General features: G+C 54.8%; 1 protein-coding gene across 2 annotated transcripts in view; it reads left to right on the top strand.

Annotated features, from left to right (window-relative positions):
- Positions 1-768, top strand: part of NDUFA10 (NADH:ubiquinone oxidoreductase subunit A10) — a 64,510-nt gene extending 63,742 nt beyond the window's left edge. For both annotated transcript variants that reach the window (XM_023228716.2, XM_023228712.2), the window contains one exon: positions 322-768. In XM_023228716.2, coding sequence (XP_023084484.1) covers positions 322-390 — 69 coding nt within the window. In that variant the 3' untranslated portion in view covers positions 391-768. The remainder of the gene's footprint in view (positions 1-321) is intronic.
- Positions 769-20,923: the final 20,155 nt, after the last annotated feature.

The following is a 20,923-nucleotide window of genomic DNA, read 5'->3' as shown; positions in this document are numbered from 1 at the left end:
TGTGTCTGCGTGGCTGTCCCTGTCCCCCTCCCGTGGTGCTTGTTGCCCTCCTGACATTAATGAGGACACTCAGGTGGTTCGTTTCCATTTGTGGCTCCCAGCCCTGGAACGGAAGCTCCTGGCACGCAGGGCTGGGTTGTGGTTTGTGTACCTGTGGCATCCTTGCACTCACAGGAGAGACCTGCCACAGGTAGGTGCTCACCAGCATTGTTGAATGAACTCGTGAATTACAGGCATCTGCCGGGTAAACATTGAACTAGGAGCTGGGAAAACATTTTTTCACTTTAAACAGAGTGCACCAATGCCTGTTTCCCCCCACAGCTGCCAGGCCGCAAGTACAGCCCTGGGTACAACACCGAGGTGGGAGACAAGTGGATCTGGCTGAAGTGAACGGGCCGCCTTCCGCTCCAGCTGCGTCACGGCGACGGCCAAGCTGCACCAGCCGCACTCTCCTGGACGCCATATCGCTTTAAGATCGGGGGAGGGTAAATAATGCAAAAATTGCACAGTGGAAGAAGTGGTCTCACAAAAAGCAATCCATCCTGTAGTGTAGGTAATGGAGTCGGGGGAAGCAGCTTCCTTTCTGGATGTTTGGAACCCTGTAGCTTTGTTTTGGAATGGCCCACCACTCTCACTGGAAAACAGTGGTCTGCTGTGAAAGGCCGGCTCTCGGCGGCCCCCGTGGTTTCAGTACTGCCCCTCTGTGTCATTCAGGTTGTGTATGTTGTTTTTCTTCCAACTTCCAGAAATAAAAGCATTTCCATGGGACTTTCCCCATCGTGCGTCTGTGTGCGTGCTGTCATGTCGAAGCTGCACACGTACACACATGCTGTCCTGTGCCCTGTTTGGTGTGGTGTGGTTTAATTGAGACTTACATTATGCGGAAGAGATTTTCTAAAGGCCTACTGTATTTATTTTAGTAATGTGCTACGTTAGAGTAGAAAAAAATAAGAAAGTGGGCTGGGCGCAGTGACTCAAGCCTGTAATCCCAGCACTTTGGGAGGCTGAGGCAGGCGGATCACAAGGTCAGGAGATCGAGACCATCCTGGCTAACACGGTGAAACCCCGTCTCTACTAAAAATACAAAAAAATTAGCCGGGCGTGGTGGTGGGCGCCTGTAGTCCCAGCTACTCGGGAGGCTGAGGCAGGAGAATGGCGTGAACCCAGGAGGCGGAGCTTTCAGTGAGTGGAGATCGCGCCACTGCACTCCAGCCTGGGCCACTGAGCCAGACTCTGTCTCAAGAAAAGAAAGAAAGAAAGAAAGGAAGAAAGGAAGGAAGGAAGGAAGGGAGGGAGGGAGGGAGGGAGGGAAAGAAAGAAAGAAAGAAAGAAATGTAAGAAAGTGAAGAAGAAACAGCAAAAGGAGAAAATTACCATAGATTTACAGAACAATATGTTTTAAGAGAGACATTGAAAAAGGTTCACGTGGTGGCTGTCCTCAGCGTCTCAAACTCCTTCCTCTGAAGGAGATTTGAGCTTAGACTGTTGATGACATAAAATGCAAAAGCAAAATAATATACTCTTTATTACCCAGAAAATCAAGTTGCCAGTCAAAACTGAGAAATGAGAAAGAAAATCACATTTCTTTATTCACCTCTGTCAAAGCCTAGAAAACCAAAACAAGCTGGTTGTGGTTCAGCATCATCGTTTAGGAATTGAGTTGTCAGTTGTGAGTCCTATTGAACTGTGAGTTTTCCACTGTAAAGCTCCACTGTGTCCAGTATGGTAGCTCCTAACCACATGTGGCTATTGAAATTTAAATGAGGTAAAATGTAATACAGTTTAAAACTGGGTTCCTTGGTTGCACTGGCCATCGTTCAGGTGCTTCGTAGCCGCCATGGGCAGCAGTTCCAGTGCTGGTGCCTGGGACGATGCTCTGCTCCCCACGGAAGCTCTGCGAGGCCTCGCTGCCACGGAGCATGCAAAGAAGATGCGCATTCCTTCCTCCTTCCCTCCTTCCCTCCTTCCCTCCTTCCCTCCTCACATCTGCCTGCCTTTTTCCCTCCCTTCTCCTTTCCTCCTCCTTCCCTTCCTTCCTTCCATCCTTGTTTTCCTCCCTTCCCTTCTTCCTTCCCTCCTTCCTTCCCTCCTCCTCCCCTCCTTATTTCCTTCCTTCCTTCCTTCCTTCCTTCCTTCCTTCCTTCCTTCCTTCCTTCCTTGTTTTCCTACCTTCCCTTCCTCCTTGCCTCGTTCCTCCCCTCCTCCTTCCCTCCTTTCCTTTCCTTTTCCTTTTTTCCTTCCTTCCTTCCTTCCCTCCCTCCCTCCCTCCCTCCATCTGTCCTTGCTTTCCTGCCTTCCCTTCCTCCTTCCCTCCTTCCGTCTCTCCTTGTTTTCCTCCCTTCCCTTTCTCCCTGCCTTCCTTGTTTTAAGAATTGAAAATAAAGTTTCCCAGGAGTTTTGAATTGGAGTCCAGATTTAAGTGGCTAAAGTTTTGCATTTCACTAAGAAACCAACAGCTTTAATCATGAAATGAAAGCACAGCTGGGCATTGGGCCAGTCACGGAGTATCTTTTGCTCTAAGCACCTCACAAACCCATTGCGGAGGGGAGGAAAGAAAAAGAAAACCGTCTTTAATTATCTTAGCTGTTCCTAATGTCTTTGGCTGCAAAGAGCTAGCTGTTTCCTTCAACCTTAGTGGTTGCATGGGTAGTGTCCTCAGCAGTGAGAGGGCAGGTCTGCCGTGTGGTCAGGATGGCCCTTGCAAGGGGCAGAGCTGTCCAACCACACAGGGCTCCGTGTCGGCATGGTGTGGACTTGGGTGCTCTGATCGCCCCTTGCCTCTGTGTCTGACCGTGTGTGGTTGCGTTCCCTGGATGGAGTGGGAAGTGTGTAATTTGTAGTGCTGAGGACCTTCATCTGTTTCATTTTCTGGTGTTTTCAATGATATCTGTGTTCAGCACAGAAAGACGAATAAACACTGTCCAAGTCTTCTCTCCACATTGAAGCCTCAAGAAGAGGTGAGGAGATGCCCTGATTTCCTTATTTCAAAGCACTACATGAGTTCGTCTCACGAAAGCTCTTACAACTAAAACAGCAACAGCAACAAACCACGATCAAAATAATCATGCATTTTCCAAGATTCCATGTTGGACTTCTCAGTGCTTTGGAGATCAGGAAATAATCACGTTGTTGCAGCAGTGTGGTTTTGTGTCTGGATTTTATTCACACAGGTATGTGTTTACAGGTGTGAGAATTTTGTATTGAAGAGAAAGTCCTTGTTTTTTTCTAACGTATCTTTCTGTTCCATCAACTGTTATAACCAAATTGTTAAGAGCATTGAGCTTCTCAGGAGAGATCACATGCAGCTACTTAGGACCACTTCAGCAAGATGGGGTTGCCTGGGTAGGTAGCAGCAGCAGCTCACCAGCCCCTCACTGCCAGGCTGCTGGCTGCTGTCCACCAGGCAGCCATGGAGCCTCCGTGTTCTGCCCAGGTGTTGGAGCAAGAACAGCCGGGAAAGAGGCGGCTACCTCCAGGCCACAGGCGGACCCAGGGACCTTCAGTTACGCTGCTTCAATTGAATTCGTGTTGGTTTCTCTACTACAGCAGAAGTGAAAGAAGCTCTTGTCTTGCTTGACATTTGTCCCATGTTTTGGCCATTAATTGACTTTGAATCTCTCTGTGTCCTGCTTACCAGTTAATAGCTTTCTGGATTGGCTGTTCTTAGCAGTGCGCATGTCAACGCAAAGAAGCAAGCAGGGGGCTAGTTTCTGGGAATAAGCACAGTCGTGCTTACACTGGATGCAAGTCTGCAGGATTTGGGGGTTTGGCAAAGTAGGGGTGGAGGGAAGGCTGTGATGAGGGAAGCTTTTTCGAAGAAAAGCTTATGTAGGCAGCAGCCACTGGCTGGCCAGAATTCCATGAATGGAAGCAGGTGCCCGAGTGATCTGGGGTTTATATCTGGATGTAAATAGAAGCTGGGAGCCTGAGGCTTTGCTTTAGGAAAATCATGAGCCAGAAAACAGAGGAGGTGATTCTCAGTAGTCACCTCTCGTGGCTGGGATTTTCTAATACTCTCTCGAGTTGTACAAAGCAAAGTACCTTCTAACAGCAGCCCATCTGTGACTGGAAACTGCGAGCTGCCCTCGGGGAGAGGAGTCTCTTCTCAGCAGAGGATCCCAGCCCTTCCGTCCTCCCCCATTGGAGTGCTGGGCTCTGTTAGTTCGGATGTTGGATGTTGCCACCTGCCTTCCAGGAGGCCGGGGAGCTCCAGTTACGGATTTGTCCCCAAGAGTGGTGCTGCTCTCAGAGTGATAGCTGTTCCACCGGAAGTGTCCGTCCCCTGGCTCAGCCTGGCCGCACTTGCTTGAAGGAGGCTGCTTTAAGGGTTCCAGTAGGAAGTCAGATGAAACTATCGCATTTTGTGTTGAAGCATGTGAGTTAAGTATGCTCCTTTGCTTTTACTATTAGTGTATAGTTTTAAAATTCTTAATTAAAAAATTTTAATAATAGTAAATTTTTCACAAGTGGACACTTTATATCTTTCAATTAAAATTCTGAAGCTCCTTAGTTAGATCCAGTTGCTGGTTACATTTTGGGAAGCACTCGTTTTCGTGCTGTGTAGTTTCATTGAATAAACATTCTTTAATGAGACTGTACCGGGTGATGATATTAAAAATCCCAGCTTTTAATTTTTACAAAGCCGTTTCCTCCGGCACGTCCCCTCTGGTAGCGTGGGTTTTCTTACAGTGAATGTCCATGGGGCCTCCTACATCCCAGGCAGCATCTCAGCGCTGGACACGTGGCGGCCAGAGCAGAAATGTGAGCGGCGGCTCAGGGGCGAGGCCCGGGTGGAAGCCCTGATGCAGGGCCGTGCATGTGCGGAATTGGAAAGCTGTGCCACTTGGCGAGCCCACAGTGGAGGGGGTGTCTGAGCTGTGAGGAGGGTCTGGCCTGAACTGCAGGGCACCCACCAGAGCCCACTGTAGGTAGGGGAGAGCTGAGGAGAGTGCAGAGGGCCTGGGAGGCGAGGGAAGGAGTGAGGCGGCTGGGCCAGGTCAGGTGCTCCACGTGCGTCAGGGAGAGGAGGGCGGCTGCAGTGACTGTCCACGTGACTTCGGCAAGCTCTGTGTCCGCAGAGCGGGCTGAGCTGGCTGGGGCAGGGGTCACAGTGTGGGAATTAAGGAAAGAGCAAAAGCACATAGGGTAGAGAGCCGGACTACCATCAAAGCATGAGTTTTCTGTTGCCCAGCTCTGCCGTGACGCTGCTCCTCCCACCAGAACGAGTGCTTTGTCTCCGCGCTCTCCCCGCCTTGTCATGGAGCTTTGTTCTGTTTAGGAAGCACGAACAGAAAGGTGGCTGTGACTGGCAGTGGGCTGGAAAGTGCGTTTCCACCAGGCTGCCCTCTCCTGCAACAAGGCGAGCTTGGTACTGAGTACTCGACCGTCCTGACTGCAGGAGCAACGCCAGGGCTCCGAGCACGGGAGGCCTTTCCTCCTCTCAGTATTGCAGCAGGCAGTGCACAGCCCTTCTGTCCAAATCTGGGGACCTGAAAGACCGTCAGAATCCAGCTGTTTTAGACATAGTAAGAGGAGCGGGTAGGACCCCACGTGCTCGGGCCCCACGCCTTGGATCTGCCCCCTCTGCAGCCAGTGGGACAAGCAGCTGCTGTGCTGGTCATGGCCGGTGGTCCTGTGTGTGACGATGGCCACTCACGTCTTCTCATTCTACAGAAGTTAGCACCGTGAGTCAGACTTTATATTTGGATTTTGTGCATCTTGCATGTATGGTGGGGATGACCGGCCTCACCTCCGAGTGCAGGCTCTGGGGCCCCTGGGGTCGCAGCGCTCTGGATCCTGACAGGTGGGTTGCACCTGTGGGAAGCGTCCAGGCGTATCTTTCTCTTGGGAACCAGTGATGGGTGCACCAGAAATGGCCTGGCGTGCGTTTCCATTCAGAAACTCCCGGTCCCTGCCTGGAACCTGGCTCCTTTTGCTGGTTTTTGCCCCCTTTCCTGTCCCTTTCCTGGGCAGCTGGTCCCTGCTATTGTCCCTATCTCCCTGGCTGCAGAGCTTTCCTCTGGAGGACTTGTCACAGCGCCTGTGCCGTCTCCCAGTCTGGGCTCTGCTGCCTTGCCCTGCTTTGGTCTCTCAGGTTGGAGTCGAGGTTGCATCTGCCGAGAGCCATGCCCACAGGCGAGGCAGCATCAGGGTCCCGAGCCACAGTCCATTGTCCCCTGGCCCTGGGTTTCGAGCTGCTGGCCACCCCTCTCTGAGAACCCAGCCTATGACTCGGCTCCCCTTGGACCTGCCCCCAGCTTTCCCTCCTGCCCTGGCTGTCCTCCTGCGGCCCCCTCAGTCCTCATGGCTAAGTCAGCCAACAGCAGCCCACACACAGAGGCCACTTCTGGACGCGTGTCTGGCAAGGTGTGGGTCTGAATTCAACCTTTTGCCTCGCGTGCCTACCCCCACGTCCTGGGTTCTCCAAGAGCCACCGTGGGAAGATGGGGAGTGGGTCTGAACCACTGGGCAGCTGGTTGTTCTGTGGGTCTGGACCACTGAGCAGCTAGTTGTTCTGCAGTGGGTCCTGAAAGTCCTTGTGGACTGGGACCCTGATGAGGACAAGCTCTCAGTTCAGAACAACACAGAATCCAGCGCTGGCCGTAGGACTGTCTAATGGTCCTTCTCTAGAAACCTCTCCGTGCCGTCCTGAGAGTGGAAAATGCCGGCATTGGGCATGCGAACTTGCAGGGCTATTTTCATGGTCTCTCACCCACTCTGGCCCCTTCGTGTTTTGTGGAGGGAATAGCAGACCTCGCTCCCCGCCTGTGTGTTGAGGTGGCTTAGATACCCTCAACTTGGGGAAGTTTTCACATATTTTCTGTCTATAGTATTTGTATACTTCACACGAAGCCTTATTAGTGGATAAATATAATAAACTCCTTCCTATTGAAATAAAATTCGAGAAGAACATGGTATGTGCCAGCCAAAGCCCATATTAAAACAAACCCTTCTGTGAAGGGGAAAAATCAATCTTGTTGAGAGAATGTAATTTAGATGCAGAAAGAATCCCAACTGCGTAGAAATCCCCATTGCCAAAAGCAGGTGAAAGGAGCCCCTCGTGTGGGGAAACGTTGCTCTCGGGGCAGGTCGGGTGGCGGCACAGCAGCTGTGAGAACTTGGGACTCTCACATCTGGGTGTGTCGCCAACGTTGCCAACCAGTCGTCACCTGTCAACAGTGCCACCCAGTTGGGGGAGCATAGATGGTCTTGCTCTGGTTCTATCCAGCTGTTTGTTAGCAGTGAGTACAAAAAAACAAGACAAAACAAACAAAAAAAACTAATGATATTTTTTAGCTGGTCAGAAATGACTTGAAAGACCTCAGACTGTTGAGTTAACATAAAACAATCCCCCCCCCCCGCTTTTTTTTGCGTCTAACAAAGTAATTGTGTGTGTTCATCTAATGGGTAAATATGCAGCCTCTGCTGTTTAAAGGAAAGTGAAAGGCTCAGCAGTGTGTGTTATCTTGTCCTCCTTAAGGCGTGCTTTTCCTCTGAATGTCCTTGGCTCAGAAAGCTGGTTGTCAGGGGGCTTCACTGGGGTCTCTGAGGGGACTTCTCCAGAGGAGCTGGTGAAGGAGCGCGTGAGGACACAGGAGAGCGGCATCTCTGGCTGGCACTCTGCCCGGCCGGGCAGGTGGAGCCCACTCTCACACCCCCGAGGGGGTCACAGCCCGACCGTCAGATGGAACCCACTCTCACAGTCCTGGGGTGGTCACTCAGCTGGCCTGGCAGGTAGAACCCAGTTTCACAGCCCCAAGGCGGTCACTCAGTCCAGCCTGCGGGTGGAACCCACTCTCACAGCTCCGAGGTGGTCGGTCACTCAGCCCAGCCCAGCCCAGCAGGCGGAACCCACTCCCCACTGTCGCAGCCCTGAGGCGGCGGGGGCGTCCTCCACCTCGCTCTTGCTGGAGAGACGCCAGTGTGTGGGTTTGGAAGTGGAGTCTATTTTAAGTTTGCAGTTCCTGAAGAAGCCTGTGTTTGCCGTGCTGTCTCCACGTGGTCACAGCCTTGAAGCCTCCAGCCTTTTAAGGGCAAGCCTCTGCCTGGCTACCTGTGGTCCAGGCAAGCCGCTGCTTATATTCGCGTTGCCTGTTGTGTTTTCCAACCTAAGAGGGCACAGGAGGAGGTAGAAGGGGACTTGAGAGCAGTGAGTGAGTGTCCAGAGCTATAGGAGTACTGAGAAGACACCGAGGGCTTCTCCTGCAGGCCAAGAAACGGGCCTTGGCAGGTGGAGAAACCCACCTGTTTCTGATTGCCTCCTGCACCACCATGCTCAGGTCACCCGGCAGGCACCCCTCCCTGGGGCTGAGCAGTTTCCTAGGGCTGCGGTAAGCAGCTGCCTTGCACTTCGTGGCTAAAGCAGCACAGATCTGTTCTTGTAAGTTCTGGAGGCCAGGAGGCCTCCAATCAAGGTGTCAGCAGGACTGGTCCCTCCTGCAGGCTCTGCAAGGAAACAGTTTCCTGGCCTTCCCAGCTTTTAGAGGCCACCTGCGTATATGGTCTTGTGACCCCTCGTCTCGTCACCTCTCTCTGCTGACCCCTGCTGCCTCCCTCGTACAAGGACCCCTGTGATGGCATTGGGCCACTCAGTCCAGGAAAGCCCTCATCCATATCTTCAACCCCATTTGCTCAGCCCCTTTGCCACCCGAGGTCCCACGTCCCAGGAGCTGGGGATCAGGATGAGGCTGTCCTTGGGGCACTCTCCTGTCTACCATAGTCCCCACCTCAGGCCGACAAGAAGGCCCCATGGAGACTGGCAGCCACAGGCCCTGCTCTGGGTGGCCCTTCAGCTGCTGCTCACCTCCCAGGTGGCTGGAGAGGAGGGTCTCACCCACTGCAGAGAAGGGCCTTCTGCCTCAGAGAAGGCGTGGAGCAGCGGGGCTGGCGTCGGCAGCTGTGCCCAGTGTTTTCTGGCAGCTGTGAGCAGCCCTGCCTTGCCAGCTTGGTCAGCAGAGCCTTGCGTTTGCCGTGGGCTGGCTGTCCCCCTCTGGGGCCCTGGCCCAGGCTCATCCTTGTCCCCATGCGGTGCACACTGGGGAGACGTGGACGTAGGTTGTCCCATGTGTGGTGACCGGTGGTCTCCATAGCCACGTCTGGCACAGGGTCCCCATCCAGGGGAGGGAGGCCTCTGGGAGGAAGAGAGGGGAGGCCGCTTTGTCCAGCACAGAAGTTCAAGAAAATCAGAGAAAGCACTGCAGGGGTACCTGGAAGCTGTTGGTGCTCAGAAGCTCTCCCCATCTACGGGTCTCGTGATGGGGCCTGCAGGTGAGTGCCCACCGACTGCCAAGGAGAGCCCCAAGCCACACAGCTGGGGCCCTGTGGGCCAGTGGGGGCGGGTTTGCTGTGGGCTGCACAGCGTTGGCTTCCTGAACCCTTCACCTTCCACAGACAACACGTCCTCATCTCTGCTCAGTAGGTCTCCTTTCTCCTGGGTCCCCCCCACTCTGCCTTCAGAGCCCTTCGTGCTTTGGCCCCTACCCTGCCAGCCCCCTCCCTGCATCCCCCTCCCCACCGCCCAGCCCTTCATGCAGCCTGTCCTCTCCCTGGGCCTGCAGGTCTGCCCCACCAGGCCCCCATCCCAGGACGCAGCCAGGCTCTCTGCCCTCTGCGAGCAGGTGTGGCGCACGCGTTGCTGGTTCATCCTGTGGACTCACAGGGCGGCTCCTGTGCAGACCCCTAGTGGATGTGGGACTGCAGGCAGCTGCCTTTAGCCCCTGCTGGCCCACGCCCCGGGACCCAGCCCCAGCGCTGAACGAGGGAAAGAGACCAAGGGGCCTGCCCCATCTCAGGTCTCCAGAGGGACAGAGCCAGGCAGGAGCCTGGGCAGGCATCAGCAGGGCCCCCGTGTGTCCCTGGGTCCCCCTGTCCTTCCTGCTGCCCAGGGGATGGCCAGGCTGGAGGCCTCGGTGTGCAATTGGGAACCCCCTTTTTAGTTACACAAATACTTTATGATCGCTTCTTAAAATTTAGGAATTTTAGGAAGGAACAAGGAAGAGAACTTAGCGTTATATACATTTTCTTTGACTTGCCATTAGAGTCTTCCTAGACCCTGTTTCTTAAAGATGCCTAACCCTCCACGCCCGGACGTGACCACGCCTGCCGCCCTCCATCGCTGCTGCTTCTCAGTGTCCGGCACGTCCTGTCCTGGGTGCTGAGGGGAACCAGGGAGGGTGTGGTGAGAGGAGGACCCTGACCAGGCATCCACGGGACACGGCCGCCCAGCACGGTCTGCACTGTGGAGCCGGGGGTGGTGAAGGGGTGCCAGCGGCACAGGAGCGTGTGGCCCTCCCAGGGTCCCTCCCACACACCCTGTGGGCACCCCGAGTTCCATCGGTCACCCTCACTGCAGGGTTTCCTCTCTTAATAGTAGCCTCCCAAGACCCCTCTGCACGCCTCACAGGCACCCTGAGTCCCACCGGTCACCCTCGCTGCAGGGTTTCCTCTCTCAATAGCAGCCTCTCCTTCTGATGACTTGTGGTCAGATGTTTGCAGGAAAGGGCCACAGAGCCCCAGCGAAAATCCAGACTCAAAGATGAGACTGAAACGGGAAGTGTCAGCATTGTTTTAGGATTTTTCACTTCAAAAGCCAGTAATCCTCTGAAGCAGGGCCCCTCTGCACTCCTTCCAAGCTCAGCGGCTACCTGACAAAGGAACCAGGGGCTGAAGCGGAACGTACTGGAAGCCCTGGCCAGCAGGTGGCCAGTGGGACGCTGACTCGAAGCCTCTTTGAAGCAGTCGTGGGAGCAGTGGGAACAATTGCCCCGTAATTGTTGGACAGTGTCACACAACTAGACAGGCACCTACTTGAATCACAGAATGGAGCTGTGTGGTGTTTCTGTGACACCGGGATGAAGCTGCAGGCACGAGCAGGGGTCTGCACAGCCGACCACGGGGACAGAGACAGGCACGCGGCTGTCACTCACCTGCACATGGTGGCCGTGTGACGTGCACAGGCCTTGCCTGTGTGGGGCCCCTACACCGAGGGCACCAGGTCTCAACACGGGTGGGGAAAGGTCAGTGTTGACATCGACACTTCAGATGCCTAAAAACAGAGTCTTCCGGGAACAGGGAGGGACCATGCCCCAGATTTCCCAAGCGCGTGCTCTGAGGGCGCAGCTTGGTGGACTGGAGCTGTCTGAAGAAGGAGGTGGGCCGGGAGGCCTGAGCAAGGCATATCCACAGGAGACCTCTTGTCCACTCATGGACTGAGGGGCCTGAGGGATCCCTGAGGAAGCTGTGAGTGGTGGGCAGCTGTCTGGCTGGTAGGAGATGCATCATCCAGCTTCTTTAGAACAGGGCCAGCCTGTGCTGCTGAGGAATGACCAGAGCCACACAGCATGGGGCAAAGGAGCTACAAGGACTGGAAACCTTTCTAAATCTCTGCCACCACTTCGTGAGCCCACTCTGGGGTGTGTCCCCTCCCTAGATTCTCACAGCAAGCCTGGCTGCAGGTGGGGACAGCCTGATTTTTCTGCCATCATGTACATAAGAAAACGGGTTCTGAGGGTGGGACCTCTCCAGTCTCCCAGATGGAATGTGGTGGGTCCAGGTTCAGGCTCAGTCGGGGCTCTCCTGAGAGCCGGACCCACAGGAGGTAGAGATGGGGCAACAGTTATGATAAGGATTCTGGAAGCTCAGAAGCCCCAAGATCTGCCGTGTGCAAGCTGGAGGCCCAGGAGAGCCAGTGGTGCAAGTTTCAGTCCAAGGGAAGACCAGTGTCCCACCTCAACAGGCCAGTGTCAGGTACGGTGGCTCACGCCTGTAATCCCAGTGCTCTGGGAGGCTGAGGTGGGAGGATCGCTTGAGGCTGAGTTGGAGACCAGCTTGGACAACATAGGTGAGGCCTTGTGTCTTCAAAAAGTGAAAAAATGTGTGGTGGCACACGCCGGTTGTCCCAGCTACGTGGGAGGCTGAGGTGGGAGGATTGCTTGAGCCCAGGAGTTTGCACTCCAGCCTGGGCAACAGAGAAGACCTTGTTTCTAAAAAAACCAAAAACCAAAAGCAAAAGCAAAAAACAAGCAGAGAGTGGGAATTCTTTCTTCCACCACCTTTCTGTTCTTTCCGGACCCTCAGCGGATTGGAGGATGCCTGCCCACGCTGGGGAGGGCCGCCTGCCTTCCCGAATCCACCAGGTCACATGCTGATCTCATCCCCCACAGATACACCCCAAAAATCATGTTTGACCAAATACCTAGGCAGCTGTAGTCCAGTCAGGTTGGACGTCTGAAGCTGATCTGTACAATTTCTAAGTGGCTTCGCCCTCCGAGCTGTGCATCTCGCTCCTCAGACGCAAATGCGGGTGCTCGTTCCTGCCCAGGCTTCTGTCTGCACCAGTGTTGGAAGAATCCGCTCAATCAGCAGTTGGTTTGCTTTGATTTTACCTTAAAATCCTGACGCTATTCTGGTCACGATGAGCTCTCATCCGTCCCAAAGAAAGACGTGTCCTTGCATTTGTGGGGTTTAAGCAATGAGAAAGCCTGCCCAAGGCCGGAAGCCTACTTGCTTTATCTTTGTATGAACCGTTCCCTGCAAAATAAATACACAGGCCTCTGCTGGCTCCTGCCTAGGCCCGGATGGCGCGAGGCTCGGTGAAGTCCCCAGGGAGGGAGGGCCACTTCAGCTGGCTCTAGTTTTTTCTGTCCCAGACCGACTGGAGGCCTGGCTCTGTGGAATACGAAGGGACGCGCCAAGTTGCGTTGTCAGGCTGGCATCCGAGCCGCCTTTGCACGCCGAGTTGCGTGGTCAGGCTGCCATCCGAGCCGCCTTTGCAAGCCCTAGTTTGTCCTTGTATTTGGAATGCTGGAGGCTCGAGTCGGAATCCAGGTCCCACCAACGTGCATTCGTGCTTTCAAGATGGCTGGGGCTTTTAGCCTCGGCAGCTTTGCTTGGGCAGTCCTGCTGCTTTTTACATTTGGTTTTCCAGCAACTCCACTTACAGCTGCGAAATGGACGGTGGGCTGTGGACCCTGAACAAGGTCAAGTTAGTGCAGTGTTTTGAACGCCTGTTACTTTTCCATCGCCACTCGTGGAGCAGAGGCTGTGGAGATGTCCTGGGTATCTTCTGTCCCGTGGGGGCTCAGGACCCAGCTGCAGAGCCAGCCTTGAATGAGACCACAGGGAGCCTCTGAACAGGGCCTTGAGGGGCCAAAGGGAGAAGAGCAGCCCGGAGGCCATTGTCCTGAGCACAGCCTGGCTTCATCTCTGGAGTGCGTGGCTGAGGCTGGGAAGAGGGACGTGTGGGCAGGGCCCAGGAGATTCCAGCTCTTAGGTGTTGGTGGAAATGAGCTGCTGTTTCCCTAAGAATTGTGCACAATCCTGAGCCTTGCTGTTAATGGAACCTCTGGGCTTTTGCTCACACAGCTGTAGCGATGGCAGAGCTTGTCCCCTCACCTCACCTCCCCCACCTCATCGCCTGAGGATGTAAATTGGCTAACTTGGACTTGGAAGGCCAGCTTGATGGGCAGGCACATCTATGCACATGGTCACCCAGTGCCCACGCTCAGGAAGGGCCCACACTTGGTTTCATGTGCAGCTGTGGCCGTCCTGAAAGTTTCAACAAGTTTTGGACAAGAGCCTCCGGTTTTTATCTTGCCCTGGGCCCCGCAGGTTCTGTCGCTGCCGTGGGCGTGCTGAGGCACCCCCCAGTGCTTCCTGGAGCCCTCGCCCCTCTTGCCATCTGGCAACAAGAGCTGGGCTGGCCTGTTGCATAGTCCTTGAGGCCTTCAGTGGATGGAGCAGGAGCTCACGGCACCAGGAAGGCTGGAGTGTGAGAGGAGCCTTGGGGAGGAGCCTCACGGGGATCCTGGGCCTGGAGGCCTGAGGCTCGGCAGGGAGGGCAGGGCTTGCTCTGGGCCCCAGAGAGCCAGGGGCGGTCCCCGTCTGTCTGGTAGGCAGAGAGGGTGGGGCTTGCTGGGCCCTGGAGAGGCGGGGACCATGCCTGTCTGTGTCTGGTAGCAGGGGCCTCCCAGTCTTTGTCCAGCTTCTTCCTTAGGCCGAGCATTTGGCCCAGTGGGGCGTGGAGAAGGCAGGCGCACAGGACAGTCGCCGAGCTTTTTTCCTCTGTGGTCCCCGGGAGCTCTGTCCCTGGGGACTCTGGGAGTTGGTGTGGGGTGCAGGCCTCAGGCACCTGCATTGGTACAGGGCTGTCCTGGTATGACTTCTTGGTACTCCCAGGCTTGGATGCCTGCTGCCAGATAATGTCCAGGGCCGTGGTCCAAGGCCGGATGGCCCCAGATGGCCTGGTCTAGGTCTCCAGGGATTCTGACCCCAAGAGGATTCTGACCCACTGCAGCCTGGATCCCAGTTCCTTACTCAGGATCCCACCCTACTCCCTGCTGAGCACTGGGCTGCGGGACTGAGTCCCATGGGAGGCACAGCAGCCACTGCCATGGGCTGGGCGTCCCTCTCCTGGGTACTGCCCTAGCAGTTCATACAGGGCTCCCTCTCTCCTTCCAGCAACGCTGTGAGGCCGTGGCCTTATCCTCATTTCACCAAAGGTAGCCTGAGGTTCAGTGAGGTTAGGCAGGGCATCAAAGACACACGGCAGGCATTTCCAACACGGGGCCCTCTGGCCCCAGAGCTTGTGCTTGTAGCCTTCTCTCTGCCTGCAGGAGCCTCACTCCGACTTTCCCCAAAATCTAACTAAAGGGAGTGAGTGCATTTAGCACGCTGGGCACACGTCCATGTCAGGTGTGCCTGACAGAACCTCGATCCCGCCTCCTTCAGGGAGGTCCTGCCCCGGCATCAGGGGCCGTTGAACTCAAAGCTTTTATATGGACAGCAGAGGGATTCATTGAGATGAGCTGGAGCTGGGCTGGAGAAGGCGTAGCGTCCTTCAGCGCTGACCTTGATCCCTGGGCGATATGGGGGTGTTTGTGATTGCAATGAGGCCCTTGGGCTTGAGGCTCACTCCATGGCCCTGAGCGCAGTGCCTGTGGGGAGGGCCCTTGGAGGCATCGCTGAGGTATTTGCAGGCCCAGAACCTCACAGAGCATGCGGGTTAATGAGCTAATTCCATAGTTGGTGGAAAGGGACCTCTTCCCCTAGTAACGCCCTACCCTTCGGAAACCCTCCCAGCTCGTCATGTACCCATCTCCCCGTCTGCTGGGGCCGGAGCTGCAGTATGGAGTGCAGGGCTCATGACCACCTGGGATTTGAGGGACTCGAGTGGCTGGGTGCCTGACTGGGAGGGTAAGAGGAGCAGGTGGGAGGAGCGTGCAGCCATCCTTCCTCGACTTCAAGAAGTCACTGGAGCAGGGGCCGAACACACACAGCTGCCAAGGTGTGGCCCCTCTCTCTGGAAATCTGCAAGGGACACATCTGCCCTGGAAGCCTGAGCTCCCTGTTCAGAACGGAATGCCTGGGGCCCTCCTCTCCTGTCCTGGTCTTGGGGTGCAGCTCATTGTGGGAGGCTCTGAGTTGCTTTCTGTCCATAAGCGGATCCCATTCTCAGCGCAGTCTCCTCTCCCATCCTCCTGCTCCAGGCACCTGGGTTGCACAGAGGGCACTTCTGGCTTGCAGTCCCAGAGCCCTATGGGCCCTGCAGCCTGGGGACGGCCTTCAGGGGGGTCTGGAGTGGTCCGCTGTGCACTTTTGACCATGATGCCTGGTTGAGCTGCAGCACTTCTCCTGCTGTGTGCATTCACTGTGTATTTAAAAAGTACAAAGTAACTGGATGGAAGCTCTGGAGGTGCCTCTGCTCTGACATGCTGGCTTTCATCCCAGGGCCAATTGATCCATTCCATGAGAAAACTGTTCGTGAAGGACCAGTGTGTGGCCAAGTACTCTGTGGAGGGAGCCTCAGCCCCCAGGATCCTCCCAGCCTGGCCATACCGAGTAGATTGCAGCCCTGACCGGCTCGGTGGGGCGCAGGGAGCCTCGCGGTGCAGCCTGCGCTCCGATCACAGGGTGTCCACTCATCCCCCGAGGGGCATCCCAGAGTCTGTGGAGCGAGAGCGATGCTCAGAGGTGAGCAGCTTGGTCTTGGTAGTGAGGAGGCTCTGGTTTCCAGTCCACTCAGCAGCAGCATGACTTTGGGCAAATTGCTGATCTGTGAGCTCGTGTCTTCCTGGCTTCGAAGCAGGAGGAATGATGGCGCTGCGGCCGCGGTTGTGCGAATGAAGGAGGCCAGCGTTTGCAGAGCCGCCTGCTCAGTGCCTGCCATTGACCTGGGAAGTAGCTTATAATTTCCTACCCATTCAGGCCCTCCTGTGGAAGGGGTGCCGGGGCTCTGATGGCTGCACACATGCCTGGGTTTCTGTAGAGGATAGAGAAAGAGGAGAGGCAGGGAGGTTTGCTGGGGAGGCTGCTACCAAAACCATGGAATTCCGTCTCGGGGAGGGACCTTGCAATAAAAAGCAGCCTCCACAGGCTCCCTGGGAAGTCACCCCCATGGCTGTGTCTGGAGATGAGCTGTGGGTGGGGTGCAACCTAGGGTGGTCCTGCAGCCTCTGCCTTCTGTTGCTGATGGCGGCGGCTTGGCTGAGCTTTGGGGACCAGTTCACTCCCAAGTTACTATGGCCCCAAGGCTCTGGGGACAGGGGCAGGTGGCTCTCGGCATGGACAGAGCTTGCTCCTTGAACTGGAAACTCTGGCTAATTAGCGAGCAGAGGCCCCGGGGCCACCAGGGCTGTCGAGCCGGGCTCCCCATTCCGCCAGAGCCTTCTGTTAGGCACGTTGGTGTTTGATTTTGTTTCCTTGGAATATCGGGGGTTTTTGTCGGCTGCGAGTCATTTTTCTTGATCCGGGCTGCCAGTTCCTTGAAGAAAGTCACCTCCAAACAGGTGTGGAGGAAACTGTACCTCCTAGCTTGTCCGCACCCAGCCTGAATTCACACGGAAAGGAAATCATTTCCCCCATGAGTTCACTGAGAGTGACAGCACTGTGAGGGGAGGTGGCCAGCCGGAGCCGTGGCCAGAGGTCAGAGCCAGAGGCGCAGCCTTGGGATCACAGCCTGCGGCGTTGGGCCTGGGGCCACACTCAGCATGGAGGACGCCAGGCTGGAGCAGAGGCCAGGCCCAAACAGCCGCTTTGCCCCCGGGGGACCTTGGCAAGGCTGCTGCCTACATCAGATGATGGCAAGGTCTAGTCTGGCCCCAGGTCCTTGCTGGCGTGGCCTCAGGATCTGGGCAGGAGGACAGCAATGCCAGGAGGGGGTGTGCTGAGTCATGTGCCTCCTCTCAGGGGCCTGCCTGCAGTGGTCAGGGGCAGGGTGGCTCATTGTGCGGGCACTGGTGCCCTGCACCTGGGGGAGGACCAGCAACCGGACTAGCCAGGCGGCCGCAGGCTCTCAGGACACAGGGAGGCCCAGGATGTACGGGAAGGAAGGAGCAGAACACCTGAGTCTGGGGACATCTGGGGACAGGCACTGCCCCCAGCAGCCTCAGCTTCCCCCCGTAAAAGGGACAGATGCTGCCCCATGCTCTTGACTTCATCACTGTCCGGGGACAGGGACTGACCCTAGACCCTTCACCCCCAAGGAGTCTTGGGCTGCAGGTCCAGCTCTGCAGAGGGGCTGCAGGGAGTATCCAGTGCTCACACCCATCTGCTCGTCTCTCAGCCACTGTGTTTACTGAACACCGGGGGGCGCCAGTGCTGTGCCACGAGGGGCGGTCGGTGCTGAGCGAGGCCCGCTCCCCAAATCAGACACATTCTTACGAGACGAAGATTTGTCCCTGCTCGTGGACACTCAAACAAATGTCAAAGACAGCAGGATTAAGCAGAATCACAGTGTCCCGCCCCCAGTCCCTAACAGAATAGAAAGGAAAAACTAGAAAAATAATCCCAGCAGAAAACAAACAAGGCCATACACTTTGAAAATTTGTAGCCAAAGGCCAGGTGTGGTGGCTCACACCTGTAATCCGAGCACTTTGGGAGGCTGAGGCGGGAGGATCACTTGAGCCCAGGAAATTGAGGCTGCAGTGAGCTCTGATTGTGCCACTGCACTCCATCCAGCCTGTGTGGCACAATGAGACCCCACCTCAAAAAAAAAAAAAAAAAAAAAAAAAAATTAGTAGCCAAGAAAAGAAGCAGAAGATTTCAGAGTAGAGCAGAAGGCAGATTCGCTTGGCTCTGAGCTGCCGCCAAGTTCGAGTCCCACTGGTACACAGGCGGAGCCCAGGCCGCCTCTGTGCTTCGGGTCTGGAGACCGGAGTCTTGCAATGCCTCTGGCAGACGTGGGAAGATAGCAGTGAGTCGAAACTCTCCGTAAGAGGTGGAGGCTCCAGGGATGAGTTGGCCTGTGGGTGTGGCCTGCGACCGGGACTGGACACACCACTCCCCCTGTCATGAGGTGAAGCCAGCTCTGGTCCGGGCCATTTCACAGGATTCCAGAACAGCAGCAGAGCCTCGGCATTTGAACAAATTTTCTCCCACTTCAGCTGAGCTCCTCCCGCCACCACCATCCTTGCAGGCTTCCTGAAGGTGGCCTGAACACAAACTGCCTGGGTTTCCCGTGTCTAAGAGGGGAAGACGAGCCTTTGCCAGGTTTTGTGGAAAGAGTTAAAACCCCTGCAGGGCTGAGTTAAAGTGTATAAAGACCCGGTCAGAGCGGCTCAGGCTTGAATAGGATGGAAAGGCGGGGAAGGGGAGGGCAAGCGACAGGCCACCGTCCCACAGAGAAACCCGTGACTCAGGACTGGAGAAGGGACCACAGCGTGCTCAAGATAAACATGCGGAGGGCAGAGGACGCACGGCTCGTGAACACAAAAAACCGTTCCTGTGCTTTGCCTAAGAGAACAGTTGGATAACAACATGAATTCAGTAAAATAAATGTCAAAAATACATAAGACTTAAGAAATGAAAATAAGATGTCAGACCTCAGGAAGCAAACTGAAAACCAAAACAGTGTCAATACCGAACCAATACATTTCAAACAGCAACGAACAAACAGCAACGAACAACATAGCAAGGCTGAAATTGCTATTGACAGAAATCAGTTGTTCTCCACGTGTGGCTCCTGGACCAGCGGCCCCAGCCTCCGTCTGGGAGCTTGTGGGAAATGCAAGTGTCTAGGTCGCACCCAGGCCTGCTGGCTCAGGCACCCTGGCGGGTGGGTCTCAGCGGCATCTGCGTTTAGCAAAGTGACTCCAGTGCACACTGCAGCGTGAACACCGCTGCCCTAGAAGAAAGGCTGAAGACAGCCACAGTAAATAAAGGTAAACGTGGCAGAGGGATGAAAACCGTTATGTACTTTGTATATGTAAATCTAATTTATAGGAAGATGGACAAAGGCAGTCGGCAGAAGAATCATCCGTGTTTAGACCGAAGGGATTCCAAGTGAAATAGTTTGTGCACACATCGTGTGATCTTTCAATATGCAGAATCCATTTGTTTTTCTCTTTTCAGGGGATTTAAAAATCTAAGGTCCATACGGTTTTGGTGCAGAAAATTCACTAGTTTTACTTTCATTTGCTTATGTTGAAAACTGATACTAAATATAATTTAAAATAGCATCGATAGATTCCATTTCATGTCTTTCTGTTGGTATACAGGCGTAAAAATATCAGGACGTTGTTCAATGATGTAGATGGTTTTCCTGAAGAGAGGAATTTGGAATTTTTTTTCCTTTCTTCCTGGAACTTTTTTTTTTTTGAGACTAAGTCTTACTCTGTTGCCCAGACTGGAGTGCAGTGGCGCGATCTTGGCTCCCTGCAAGCTCCGCCTCTCAGGTTCAAGCATTCTCCCACCTCAGCCTCCTGAGAAGCTGGGATTACAAACATGCGCCATCATGCCCGGCTAATTTTTGTATTTTTAGTAGAGGTGGGGTTTTACCATATTGGCCAGGCTGGTCTCGAACTCCTGACCTCGGGGGATCTCCCGCCTCGGCCTTCCAAAGTGCTGGGATTACAGGTGTGAGCCACCATGTCCTTGAACTTTGTCGTTTTGATGGAGAGGAGGGAACCTCTGACACCGAGGTTGGAATAGCCACAGTTCTACGCCCCCGGTGCATTCTCATCATCGGACGTGGGAAGTGCCTGTCCCTGTTTGTGATGATATTTATTTTTACCCTACACGCCACTCCTATTGCCCTTGTCTCAGGACGCTGGCATCCCCTGTGCTTGATCTTTTTGTGTGTTCTGACATAATACGTTGTTTCATGTGTTTGCATTTTTAAGGAATATAAATGGTTATGGGTCATATGTCTGTTGCCTGTGTGTTTTTTTGTTCGTTTGTTTGTTTTTGAGACAGAGTCTGGCTCTGTCGCTCGGGCTGGAATGCAGTGGTGTGATCTCAGCTCACTGCAAGCTCCACCTCCAGGTTTCACGCCATTCTGCTGCCTCAGCCTCCCGTATAGCTGGGACTGCAGGCGCCCGCCACCACGCCCGGCTAATTTTTTTTAGTTTTTAGTAGAGATGGGGTTTCACGCTGTTAGCCAGGATGGTCTCGATCTCCTGACCTCGTGATCCACCCACCTCGGCCTCCCAAAGTGCTGGGATTACAGGCGTGAGCCACCGTGCCCGGCCTGCCTGTTCGTGGGTCCGAGGCTCCTCCCCACGCCTGGGCGCTCAGGGCCACCGGCTTACCCAGAGGCACTCAACACTGCCTCTATAAGCTCCTTCTTCATTGCTGTGGGTGCATCTGGCTTGCCCGTTTCTGCACCTTGTAGTGTCCTTGCTGCTGTCCAATTTCACTTACCCTTCCTGGGTGGTGGGTACCCAGACGGCCTTCCAGTGCTGCAGGAAGAACCTCACATGTGGAGAAAAATACCTGTGGTTCACAGAAAGCTGTGCATTGCCTAGAGAACACTCCTCAAGGTTATTTGATTCTACTCAGTCATTATTTAGAACTATCTTATAACTCTGTTCCTTGTAGGTCACCGGTAGCAATACAAAAGAATTCAGATAGACAGGAATGTTCTGTGCTGTGTCGTGGAAATCCAGTTCACACCTCCCGTCCCCAGGGCAGAGCCCAGTTTGCCTTC

The sequence above is a fragment of the Piliocolobus tephrosceles genome, chromosome 11 (assembly GCF_002776525.5).
Source record: "Piliocolobus tephrosceles isolate RC106 chromosome 11, ASM277652v3, whole genome shotgun sequence".
Taxonomy (NCBI): Eukaryota; Metazoa; Chordata; class Mammalia; order Primates; family Cercopithecidae; genus Piliocolobus; species Piliocolobus tephrosceles.
Note: the sequence above shows the minus strand (reverse complement) of the source record. Positions and strands in the feature narration are given on the sequence as shown.